Here is a 13,893-nt window from a genome sequence, read left to right as displayed (position 1 = left end):
CTTGTATGAGAAGTATATTAGATAAAGCTCCAATTCTATACTTCCATCTAGATTGGAAGCCTTGTATGAGAAGTATATTAGATAAAGCTCCAGTTCTATACTTCCATCTAGATTGGAAGCCTTGTATGAGAAGTATATTAGATAAAGCTCCAATTCTATACTTCCATCTAGATTGGAAGCCTTGTATGAGAAGTATATTAGATAAAGCTCCAGTTCTATACTTCCATCTAGATTGGAAGCCTTGTATGAGAAGTATATTAGATAAAGCTCCAATTCTATACTTCCATCTAGATTGGAAGCCTTGTATGAGAAGTATATTAGATAAAGCTCCAGTTCTATACTTACATCTAGATTGGAAGCCTTGTATGAGAAGTATATTAGATAAAGCTCCAATTCTATACTTCCATCTAGATTGGAAGCCTTGTATGAGAAGTATATTAGATAAAGCTCCAGTTCTATACTTACATCTAGATTGGAAGCCTTGTTATATGAGAAGTATATTAGATAAAGCTCCAGTTCTATACTTCCATCTAGATTGGAAGCCTTGTATGAGAAGTATATTAGATAAAGCTCCAGTTCTATACTTACATCTAGATTGGAAGCCTTGTTATATGAGAAGTATATTAGATAAAGCTCCAGTTCTATACTTCCATCTAGATTGGAAGCCTTGTATGAGAAGTATATTAGATAAAGCTCCAATTCTATACTTCCATCTAGATTGGAAGCCTTGTTATATGAGAAGTATATTAGATAAAGCTCCAATTCTATACTTCCATCTAGATTGGAAGCTTTGTTATAGAGAAGTATATTAGATAAAGCTCCAGTTCTATACTTCCATCTAGATTGGAAGCCTTGTTATATGAGAAGTATATTAGATAAAGCTCCAGTTCTATACTTCCATCTAGATTGGAAGCCTTGTTATATGAGAAGTATATTAGATAAAGCTCCAGTTCTATACTTCCATCTAGATTGGAAGCCTTGTATGAGAAGTATATTAGATAAAGCTCCAGTTCTATACTTACATCTAGATTGGAAGCCTTGTTATATGAGAAGTATATTAGATAAAGCTCCAGTTCTATACTTCCATCTAGATTGGAAGCCTTGTATGAGAAGTATATTAGATAAAGCTCCAATTCTATACTTCCATCTAGATTGGAAGCCTTGTTATATGAGAAGTATATTAGATAAAGCTCCAGTTCTATACTTCCATCTAGATTGGAAGCCTTGTATGAGAAGTATATTAGATAAAGCTCCAGTTCTATACTCACATCTAGATTGGAAGCCTTGTATGAGAAGTACATTAGATAAAGCTCCAGTTCTATACTTACATCTAGATTGGAAGCCTTGTTATATGAGAAGTATATTAGATAAAGCTCCAGTTCTATACTTACATCTAGATTGGAAGCCTTGTTATATGAGAAGTATATTAGATAAAGCTCCAGTTCTATACTTCCATCTAGATTGGAAGCTTTGTTATATGAGAAGTATATTAGATAAAGCTCCAATTCTATACTTACATCTAGATTGGAAGCCTTGTTATATGAGAAGTATATTAGATAAAGCTCCAATTCTATACTTCCATCTAGATTGGAAGCTTTGTTATAGAGAAGTATATTAGATAAAGCTCCAGTTCTATACTTACATCTAGATTGGAAGCCTTGTTATATGAGAAGTATATTAGATAAAGCTCCAATTCTATACTTCCATCTAGATTGGAAGCTTTGTTATAGAGAAGTATATTAGATAAAGCTCCAGTTCTATACTTACATCTAGATTGGAAGCCTTGTTATATGAGAAGTATATTAGATAAAGCTCCAGTTCTATACTTACATCTAGATTGGAAGCCTTGTTATATGAGAAGTATATTAGATAAAGCTCCAATTCTATACTTACATCTAGATTGGAAGCTTTGTTATATGAGAAGTATATTAGATAAAGCTCCAGTTCTATACTTCCATCTAGATTGGAAGCCTTGTTATATGAGAAGTATATTAGATAAAGCTCCAGTTCTATACTTACATCTAGATTGGAAGCCTTGTTATATGAGAAGTATATTAGATAAAGCTCCAGTTCTATACTTACATCTAGATTGGAAGCCTTATATGAGAAGTATATTAGATAAAGCTCCAGTTCTATACTTACATCTAGATTGGAAGCCTTGTTATATGAGAAGTATATTAGATAAAGCTCCAGTTCTATACTTCCATCTAGATTGGAAGCTTTGTTATAGAGAAGTATATTAGATAAAGCTCCAGTTCTATACTTACATCTAGATTGGAAGCCTTGTTATATGAGAAGTATATTAGATAAAGCTCCAGTTCTATACTTCCATCTAGATTGGAAGCCTTGTTATATGAGAAGTATATTAGATAAAGCTCTAGTTCTATACTTCCATCTAGATTGGAAGCCTTGTTATATGAGAAGTATATTAGATAAAGCTCCAGTTCTATACTTACATCTAGATTGGAAGCCTTGTTATATGAGAAGTATATTAGATAAAGCTCCAGTTCTATACTTCCATCTAGATTGGAAGCCTTGTATGAGAAGTATATTAGATAAAGCTCCAGTTCTATACTTACATCTAGATTGGAAGCCTTGTTATATGAGAAGTATATTAGATAAAGCTCCAATTCTATACTTCCATCTAGATTGGAAGCCTTATATGAGAAGTATATTAGATAAAGCTCCAGTTCTATACTTCCATCTAGATTGGAAGCCTTGTATGAGAAGTATATTAGATAAAGCTCCAGTTCTATACTTCCATCTAGATTGGAAGCCTAATGTTATATGAGAAGTATATTAGATAAAGCTCCAGTTCTATACTTCCATCTAGATTGGAAGCCTTGTTATATGAGAAGTATATTAGATAAAGCTCCAATTCTATACTTACATCTAGATTGGAAGCCTTGTTATATGAGAAGTATATTAGATAAAGCTCCAATTCTATACTTCCATCTAGATTGGAAGCCTTATATGAGAAGTATATTAGATAAAGCTCCAGTTCTATACTTCCATCTAGATTGGAAGCCTTGTATGAGAAGTATATTAGATAAAGCTCCAGTTCTATACTTCCATCTAGATTGGAAGCCTAATGTTATATGAGAAGTATATTAGATAAAGCTCCAGTTCTATACTTCCATCTAGATTGGAAGCCTTGTTATATGAGAAGTATATTAGATAAAGCTCCAATTCTATACTTACATCTAGATTGGAAGCCTTGTTATATGAGAAGTATATTAGATAAAGCTCCAATTCTATACTTCCATCTAGATTGGAAGCCTTGTTATATGAGAAGTATATTAGATAAAGCTCCAGTTCTATACTTCCATCTAGATTGGAAGCTTTGTTATATGAGAAGTATATTAGATAAAGCTCCAATTCTATACTTCCATCTAGATTGGAAGCCTTGTTATATGAGAAGTATATTAGATAAAGCTCCAGTTCTATACTTACATCTAGATTGGAAGCTTTGTTATAGAGAAGTATATTAGATAAAGCTCCAATTCTATACTTCCATCTAGATTGGAAGCCTTGTTATATGAGAAGTATATTAGATAAAGCTCCAGTTCTATACTTCCATCTAGATTGGAAGCCTTGTTATATGAGAAGTATATTAGATAAAGCTCCAGTTCTATACTTACATCTAGATTGGAAGCCTTGTTATATGAGAAGTATATTAGATAAAGCTCTAGTTCTATACTTACATCTAGATTGGAAGCCTTGTTATATGAGAAGTATATTAGATAAAGCTCCAATTCTATACTTCCATCTAGATTGGAAGCCTTGTTATATGAGAAGTATATTAGATAAAGCTCCAGTTCTATACTTACATCTAGATTGGAAGCCTTGTTATATGAGAAGTATATTAGATAAAGCTCCAATTCTATACTTACATCTAGATTGGAAGCCTTGTTATATGAGAAGTATATTAGATAAAGCTCCAGTTCTATACTTACATCTAGATTGGAAGCCTTGTTATATGAGAAGTATATTAGATAAAGCTCCAATTCTATACTTCCATCTAGATTGGAAGCCTTGTTATATGAGAAGTATATTAGATAAAGCTCCAGTTCTATACTTACATCTAGATTGGAAGCTTTGTTATATGAGAAGTATATTAGATAAAGCTCCAGTTCTATACTTCCATCTAGATTGGAAGCCTTGTATGAGAAGTATATTAGATAAAGCTCCAATTCTATACTTCCATCTAGATTGGAAGCCTTGTTATATGAGAAGTATATTAGATAAAGCTCCAATTCTATACTTCCATCTAGATTGGAAGCCTTGTTATATGAGAAGTATATTAGATAAAGCTCCAATTCTATACTTCCATCTAGATTGGAAGCTTTGTTATAGAGAAGTATATTAGATAAAGCTCCAGTTCTATACTTACATCTAGATTGGAAGCTTTGTTATATGAGAAGTATATTAGATAAAGCTCCAGTTCTATACTTCCATCTAGATTGGAAGCCTTGTTGTATGAGAAGTATATTAGATAAAGCTCCAGTTCTATACTTACATCTAGATTGGAAGCCTTGTTATATGAGAAGTATATTAGATAAAGCTCTAGTTCTATACTTCCATCTAGATTGGAAGCCTTGTTATATGAGAAGTATATTAGATAAAGCTCCAGTTCTATACTTACATCTAGATTGGAAGCCTTGTTATATGAGAAGTATATTAGATAAAGCTCCAATTCTATACTTACATCTAGATTGGAAGCCTTGTTATATGAGAAGTATATTAGATAAAGCTCCAGTTCTATACTTACATCTAGATTGGAAGCCTTGTTATATGAGAAGTATATTAGATAAAGCTCCAGTTCTATACTTACATCTAGATTGGAAGCCTTGTTATAGAGAAGTATATTAGATAAAGCTCCAGTTCTATACTTCCATCTAGATTGGAAGCCTTGTTATATGAGAAGTATATTAGATAAAGCTCCAGTTCTATACTTCCATCTAGATTGGAAGCTTTGTTATAGAGAAGTATATTAGATAAAGCTCCAATTCTATACTTCCATCTAGATTGGAAGCCTTGTTATATGAGAAGTATATTAGATAAAGCTCCAATTCTATACTTCCATCTAGATTGGAAGCCTTGTTATATGAGAAGTATATTAGATAAAGCTCCAGTTCTATACTTACATCTAGATTGGAAGCTTTGTTATAGAGAAGTATATTAGATAAAGCTCCAATTCTATACTTCCATCTAGATTGGAAGCCTTGTTATATGAGAAGTATATTAGATAAAGCTCCAATTCTATACTTCCATCTAGATTGGAAGCTTTGTTATATGAGAAGTATATTAGATAAAGCTCCAATTCTATACTTACATCTAGATTGGAAGCCTTGTATGAGAAGTATATTAGATAAAGCTCCAATTCTATACTTCCATCTAGATTGGAAGCCTTGTTATATGAGAAGTATATTAGATAAAGCTCCAATTCTATACTTCCATCTAGATTGGAAGCCTTGTATGAGAAGTATATTAGATAAAGCTCCAATTCTATACTTACATCTAGATTGGAAGCCTTGTTATATGAGAAGTATATTAGATAAAGCTTCAGTTCTATACTTCCATCTAGATTGGAAGCCTTGTTATATGAGAAGTATATTAGATAAAGCTTCAGTTCTATACTTACATCTAGATTGGAAACCTTGTTATATGAGAAGTATATTAGATAAAGCTCCAGTTCTATACTTCCATCTAGATTGGAAGCCTTGTTATATGAGAAGTATATTAGATAAAGCTCCAATCTAGATTGGAAGCCTTGTTATATGAGAAGTATATTAGATAAAGCTCCAATTCTATACTTCCATCTAGATTGGAAGCCTTGTTATATGAGAAGTATATTAGATAAAGCTCCAATTCTATACTTCCATCTAGATTGGAAGCCTTGTATGAGAAGTATATTAGATAAAGCTCCAGTTCTATACTTCCATCTAGATTGGAAGCTTTGTTATAGAGAAGTATATTAGATAAAGCTCCAGTTCTATACTTCCATCTAGATTGGAAGCCTTGTTATATGAGAAGTATATTAGATAAAGCTCCAATTCTATACTTCCATCTAGATTGGAAGCCTTGTTATATGAGAAGTATATTAGATAAAGCTCCAATTCTATACTTCCATCTAGATTGGAAGCCTTGTTATATGAGAAGTATATTAGATAAAGCTCCAATTCTATACTTCCATCTAGATTGGAAGCCTTGTTATATGAGAAGTATATTAGATAAAGCTCCAGTTCTATACTTCCATCTAGATTGGAAGCCTTGTTATATGAGAAGTTTTTTAGATAAAGCTCCAGTTCTATACTTACATCTAGATTGGAAGCCTTGAAATGGCCTCCTGAGGATCATGATTATATTCTGAACCTTTATAAATCAATTTTGTTTGGCAGTTTCTAGGTTTGAGATTGTAATTGATTCCAAATTTGAGATCCATAAGGCATTAATAAGTCATTATAGGTGAAATTAATGAGTTGAAAGTCTCACCCATTTTCTCACTCCTATACTGTAAAAATATGGTAATTTTGATTTTAAGGCACAACATGCCTTGCATGCTTTATCAGAAAGATTTTGGGCTGCTATATTTAGTTTTGCTTTAATGCTTTATTGTTTTTTTTTATTTTCTGTAGCAGATTCTTGTGGTTGCTGACCTGAATAAAAATAAAAACCATTTTTACCGACAAGTATTAGAGATCTATTTTTGTATAGATAGTGGTGTGCGCGGTACATTCTATTGAAATAGAAAGTGTTGTGCGATGCATAGAACATTATAATACAGAATAATTACATTAGATGTATGTTTCATTATAAAACGTTATTCTGATTGGCTAACGTCACATGACGTGTTATTCATTAAGCAACTGCATTACACAATAAAACTTATCATTCACGATGACAGGAGGTCCCATAATAAAGTGCACAGGTATTAATTATAAAAAAACTTGATGTAAATCATGTTTTCATGATCCTAGCTAAAAATGTAATTATAAGTATTGAATGCTTCTTTTTGTAACTTCATAGGGTTGTAAAAGCATTGACTGTGCGCACATTTTTAGAATAAAGCGCTTCTGCACTTCATTCAAAATGTACTTAAGTCAACGCTTTTACACCCCGATAAAGTTACAAAAAGAAGCATTCAATTCTTAAATAAACATGAAATTTATTAAAAATTTCAAGCACAAGAAATTATGCAAATTCCATAATTAAAAATAATTCGTAGTTGAAATAATAGACTGTTATTGGCACATCTCATTTACATGTAGATTGCTCATAGTTCATTGACTTCGAATATTTGCATAACTTATGAAACAGGTTTAAGTATTGCTATTTTATAATTTTAAAATTTGCATAATCAAAATTACAAAAAGGCGAGACATATCACTGTGATAACAGTTTATTTAATTTGAAATATATATTTTCGCCTGTATCACTCTATATCAATATTTTAGGTGTTATATGAATGTGATGTAAAATATGGTATGTTGTAAAGATTTTATGGGATAAATGATTATGTCCCATGTGTATGGACCTAATTTGGAAAATAAAATATCTTTATTTTTCTGTATTTACATGATTTAGGTTTGGATATAAAATGATACAGTTTGGTGTGTTTTTATTAGTATAATCTATTATTCAATGATTATATTTATGTCATTTCACTTTAAATCACTTTTTGTGTGGTGATGTAATCTAAAATGGGCTCTTGTTGTTGTCTGTGAGTCAGTTGGGTGGATATGCATCCTTGCATGGACTGTGTTAACTTTGAATCTCTCAGCTGTGAAGTAATAAATTATAATCAAATTTGATAACCATGATGACTGTGTTAAACTTTTACTATTATTGTCCTACATATATACTAAATTGTTTTTAAATAATAAATAGAATATTACAGTAGGATAATCTTATACAATATTATTAGTATGTTATCTGTTTAAATGTATAAATCAATGAACATTTAAGGATATTTAAAAATGTCTTGGGATGGTTTTAATGAGTGGGTGGCCGGTAACAAAGTGATATTATCCTTAAACATACCTTAAATGAACAGACATGTACATTATAAAGTAAATATAGGTAAGAAATTCTACAATAATTATGTGCTGTTGAATAAGATGTTAATTACTGAAACAGAAAAAAAGAGGCTCTATATGTCTATGGTCCATTAATCATGATAATGAATATAGTTGAAAAGGTTGTTTATAATGATATTGGTGTTCTTGTTGTATAACTTTATAAAATTAAAGACTGTGATTTTTTTCTCTCGCTTAATTTCAAACATGAAAATACTGGTTTTCAAATAACACACATTAGCCTTGCAAATTAAATTCCTATTTGGGGTAAACTACTGTTATATCCATAGACAGTCAACTGTAATAAAACTAGAATTAAGTTAAGAATGTTGACAATTAAGTCAATTTTTATGCCTAACTTTCAGTACATAGTAAACATTTTTCAAGCTGAACAACAAGAAGTTGACAAGATAATTTTGTATTAGTGATAACAAGCGTGAATCAGAAAAGCTGAGAGACATTTGTACATACAGACGAGGCTTCAGGCCCTACGTTAAAAATGAAATATATCTAAATACAAAAGATTAATAACTTTCCAACTTCAGAGGCAAACATTAATGGACAAGTCCATCTATTGGAGGGGTAAGGAAAGGGTCTATACACATTTTATTTTGGTCATTAATGATTGGAAGATGATTCTTTAATCTTTAAACAATGTTATGAATTGAGTTTATTTAAAAGTCTTGGAATATTTAGAAGTATTAATTCATTTTTTGCATGTAATTTTAAAAGTTTGTGAGATAATCCTGGGGAGATAATATTTGTGATTGACAAGCCAGGCGTATATTTCTCCCATCATCAGTTACAGGGATGAGAAATCACGAATAGTTTAGTCAGTATCAACCATCACGATTATCGGATTATCTCCTAATATTTCATTCATGGATAATTTGTAAAAGTTATTTATTTGTTATTGAAATGGCTGACAAGGGAGATGACGATATTAATGCTACTCTGAACGGGAAGTAAGTTGTCATTTATCATCAGATGATTTTCCTGATTTTTGTCCTAAACTGTAAATATGAATTGAAAGATGACGTAAGTGCGATCTGATAATCTTTTAAGAAGAAATAATTGCACATGCATATTATTCAATAGTGACTGTGTAGTGTTCAAAACTCTGATACGGTTAGATGAATTTGCTTGAATCTTCACAAAAATGTAGGACTCAATTAAACAACAATGTGTCCATAGTACATGAATGCCCCACTCGCACTATCATTTTCTATGTTCAGTGGACCGTGAAATTGGGGTCAAAACTTTAATTTGGAATTAAAATTAGAAAGATCATATCATAGGGAACATGTGTACTAAGTTTCAAGTTGATGTAACTTTAACTTCATCAAAAACTACCTTGACGAAAAACTTTAACCTGAACTTCGCACTATCATTTTCTATGTTCAGTGGACTATGAAATTGGGGTCAAAACTATAATTTGGCATTAAAATTAGAAAGATCATATCATGGGGAACAAGTGTACTAAGTTTCAAGTTGATTGGACTTCAACTTCTTCAAAAACTACCTTGACCAAAAACTTTAACCTGAAGCGGACGGAAGAACGGAGGCACAGGCCAGAAAACATAATGCCCCTCTACTATCGTAGGTGGGGCATAAAAAGAATTGTGCATGTAGATAATGTAGTAAAACAGATCTTATATTTTTATAAATGAATGGGGGGATAAAAATAATTTTATGTTTTTGTTGAGTTTGCGACTTTTGTCCCAAAAGGGAGACATGTTCCTACATTCAGTCTTTGGCAGCAGCGGCATTCACAAATATTAATTCTGTGGTCAAAGTTTTTGAAATTTTGATAACTTTCTTAAACTATCCTGGATTTCTACTGAACATGCCACATGGACAGAAGCTTGTTTATGATCATAAGATAGTATCCAGAAGTAAATTTAAAAAAAAAATCCTGTTTATATCTGTTTTTTGCTTATAAAAGGACATAGTTTTTCTGCCAGTTAACATTAAATTCATGTATTGGTTAAAGTTTTTAAAATTTTAATACCTTTCATAAGATATCTTGAATTTCTACAAAATTTGGACAAAAGCTTGTTTATGATCAAAAGCTAGTATAGATCTAGAAGGAAATTTAAAAAAAATGTTTTCCTGTTTTTCCGTATATTACTTATAAATCCTTTAATTGCTCTCGTTCTGATATTTTTGCGCGACATATCAGAACGGCAGCATTTAAATGGATTTAATTTCAATTAGATTGCTTATAAATGGACCTTCAGTCCAGTAAACATTACATACAGTCGGCAGCAGCTAAAGTTTTTCAACATTTATTAGCCAGTCTGGGAATTCATGGCAAGCCATAACTATACAATGTTATGGTAACCCATAACCTTCATAGTTATGGATATCCATAACTCTGCATTTTTAGGTTGGGAGAAATTATTTTTCATTTTATCTTAATAAGGTTATGGGCATCCATTACCTTTCTATTTAGGGTTTACCATAACGTTCAGTCATAAAAAGGTTTTGGTAGTCCATACCATAAACAAAAGGCTATATTTCAAATCTTCCTGATCCATGCTGATCATGGCATCCATTTCAGAATACAATACAATTTTTAGAGAAAATATAAATGATTCTGCTGAACCCTTACAATTTTAACCGGATTTTTGTGACAAAAATGTCGGTTATTGATTTGGGGATGTACGGCGGGCGGCCGGGCGGTCGTGTGGTCGGGCGGGCGGCAATCAAATGTTGTCAGTGCATTAACTCATGAACCGTTCAGCCAAAGCTTTTAAAATTTTAATATGTTGTTACTGACAACTAAATGAAGGTCAAGTTCAATAATGGCGATTTTGACTTTTACCGTTCAGGAGTTATGGTTCTTGAAAGATTGAAAAATGGAGTTTTCAGTCGTGTCCGTGCATTTACGCATGAACTGTTCTACCAAAGCTTCCCAAATTTTAATATGTTGTTACTGATGACAAAATGGAGGTCAAGTTCAATAATGATGATTTTGACCTTTACCGTTCAGGAGTTATGGTTCTTGAAAGATTGAAAAATGGAGTTTCCAGTTGTGTCCGTGCATTTACGCATGAACTGTTCTACCAAAGCTTCCCAAATTTTAATATGTTGTAACTGATGACAAAATAGAGGTCAAGTTAAATAATGACGATTTTGACTTTCACTGTTCAGGAGTTATGGTTCTTGAAAGATTGAAAAATGGTGTTTCCAGTCGTGTCCGTGCATTTTCTCATGAACCATTCAACCAAAGCTTTTGAAATTTTTATATGTTGTTACTGATGACAAAATAGAGGTCAAGTTCAATAATGACGATTTTGACTTTTACCGTTCAGGCGTTATGGTTCTTGAAAGATTGTAAAATGGCGTTTCCATTCACGTTGTTGCATTTACTCATGAACCATTCAATCTAAGCTTTTCAAATTTTAATATGTTGATACTGATGACAAAATGGAGGTCAAATTTGATATTGACGATTTTCACTTTCACCATTCATCAGTAATGGTTCTTGTGATATTGCCAGGACACAAATAAATATTAATAAATCCGGTTTGCTGTCGTTGTGACAGCCTCTTGTTTATATATACCATATATACAATATGATTTTGACCTCGTAAGTTTGTCTGAATTTTAATGAACTCTCACTGAAAGTTAGCATACTACATATTGGTGTATATTAAGCTGAACATTTTTGGTTTGATATTTTGAAGGTTAATCGAAAAGGAAAGGTGTTGTTTAATTATAGACGGATTAAATTTCCTACCATTATGATGTATTCAATGTGAAAAATGTTTGACTAAATATGCATTCAAGATATAGTCCTATTTATTATAAAAATTGCTTTTAACTTGATTTCAGTAACTACCAGTATTCTTAGATCTGTGAATTATTCTTTATTAATTGTTTTTGTGGTTAGTGCCAGTTGACTAATACAGACACATTTTGGAAAGATTGGAACTTGTTCCAATTCTTTCTTTAGGGAATGGTCATTATTTATCAGCTGAGGGGGTCGGTTCAAATTTTTTATATAAAATTTTATGTTGGGGAACCCCCATTATTTTATAAAACCACATAATGACCCCCCCTAAGAACATAATTTCAAAAGTTTGACACCCCCCCCCCCCCCCCCAAAAAAAAAGGATTCCCAGTTGTGTTGAGGAGATGATGACCAGCTGCATAGTAACCGGCTTTGAGAAGCTCTGAGTATAACAAACAGCCTTTCTTCTTGTTTTTTTTCAAAAAGGAATATCTGATACATGCATGTAGAAAAATAGAAAAAAATATACAGAAAATTGTATGTTCCAATTTATTAATTTATTTTACTGCAACCTATAATTCTACAAATTTTATCAATATACTGGTAGATAAACTTTCAATATTGACTGTTATTTTAATCCCAATCACAGGCCCTTGTATCTTATTTTTTTAACCTTTGAACTTTAAAATATCTAATTATGAATGGGGGGGTTCAGGATTCCAATGTACAAATGATTTAGGAAGTGCAAATAAAATAACCCCGATTAAATGGTTATCATGAAATCGAACTCACTGTTTCCTGTGGTCAAAATTAGGGAGAAACGTTTCATAGAGTTGTTAATTTATTGATTGTAAATTTACACAACTGTGATAAGAAGTGATCAGATTCACTGTCCTTGAGAAATTAGACATATCCTGATGCATGGTGCTTTACAGTTTACACTATCAAAGATTTAATAAACAGACATTATTTCACAGATCGCACACTCACTCCAATTTTGTCAACAATTTATATACAAGTCAGATTTAAAAACCTTTTGTGTGACCCCCCTAGTTAAAATATTTTTTGATTGTAAACCCCCCAGTGGTATGATATTTTTGGCAATGAACCCCCCCCCCCCCCCTAAAATGCACTGACCCCCTCATCTGATAAATAATGACTGTTCCCTTAGGCACTAGTACTGGTCTCCCAAACAGAAAGTGTACAGATTAGCTATAACTGTACTAAATCAGTAACATAATCCATACACACTGACATATAGTTAATAATAGTTTCCTATTGTATCATGTCTGTGTACATATGCACAAGTTTGTAAATGAACTGTAAAAAAAAAAATTGGTTACATCTTAATTTTGAGTGGTACAGTATTTTCCTTTAATACTTTAAATAGGATCCTGGTCAAAAATATTTTTGTAATGAAATAAGAGCTTTATTAATGTACAAATATAACATATGATATTTTGTGATAGCACTCGTGGCTAGATTTTGTACTGAGGAGAACACTCTACTGCCTTTGAATTGTTAAGGTATAAACATCAATAACATGGACTGTAACATCAAACTGTTATGTAATGATTAATGATAACCTAATGTCACCATACAGGTGTAATAAGGTGTGGCCAGTCACAGCTCCAGGGTATGACATACAAACAATCATGTTGTTAGAAACTGTCTTTGATACTTAGATATATACACATTGTTTTTTTACAAACAATGGCTTTAGGTTTCTGAAAGACATATATGATATATTATGATGGCAAACAACAAAGTTGTAGAGGGTACAAAGTTTTAAACCTTCAATTCATCTTTAATTACTTTTTTAACAGGACAACCTTCTCATTTCTTTCTAAGCCCACTTTCAAATTCTTTTGTTCGTTATTAAACATGAAAATATTTAATTTTAGTTCAACTGAGCAATAAGGTTTACAGACAATAAACTCTTACAACCATAGATCTTTTTCCATTTATTTACAAATTCATTTTGTATACAGTTTTGAAAAATTGAATTCTGTCAATATAATACCAAGAGCAAGGGTCAAAGACTGAAAGGTCAACCCCTCTCGGTAGTACTATAGG

At 31.8% G+C, this 13,893-nt stretch overlaps 1 protein-coding gene across 4 annotated transcripts in view; it reads left to right on the top strand.

Moving 5' to 3' along the window:
- Window positions 1-13,893, top strand: part of LOC143063046 (kelch-like protein 36) — a 34,324-nt gene that overhangs the window by 16,386 nt on the left and 4,045 nt on the right. The window contains exon 1 of one of the 4 annotated variants that reach the window (XM_076234988.1): window positions 8,594-8,660. The exons of 1 other annotated variant lie outside the window; for it this stretch is intronic. Coding sequence is in view for 2 of the 3 variants with exons in the window: in XM_076234973.1 (XP_076091088.1) it covers window positions 8,997-9,043 (47 nt within the window). In the remaining variant the exon portion in view is untranslated. Of the gene's footprint in view, window positions 1-8,593; window positions 8,661-8,719; window positions 9,044-13,893 lie in introns of those variants that run through there. 2 more of the 4 variants (XM_076234973.1, XM_076234966.1) reach the window with 2 other exon arrangements.

The sequence above is a fragment of the Mytilus galloprovincialis genome, chromosome 1, assembly GCF_965363235.1.
Source record: "Mytilus galloprovincialis chromosome 1, xbMytGall1.hap1.1, whole genome shotgun sequence".
NCBI lineage: Eukaryota > Metazoa > Mollusca > Bivalvia > Mytilida > Mytilidae > Mytilus > Mytilus galloprovincialis.
Note: the sequence above shows the minus strand (reverse complement) of the source record. Positions and strands in the feature narration are given on the sequence as shown.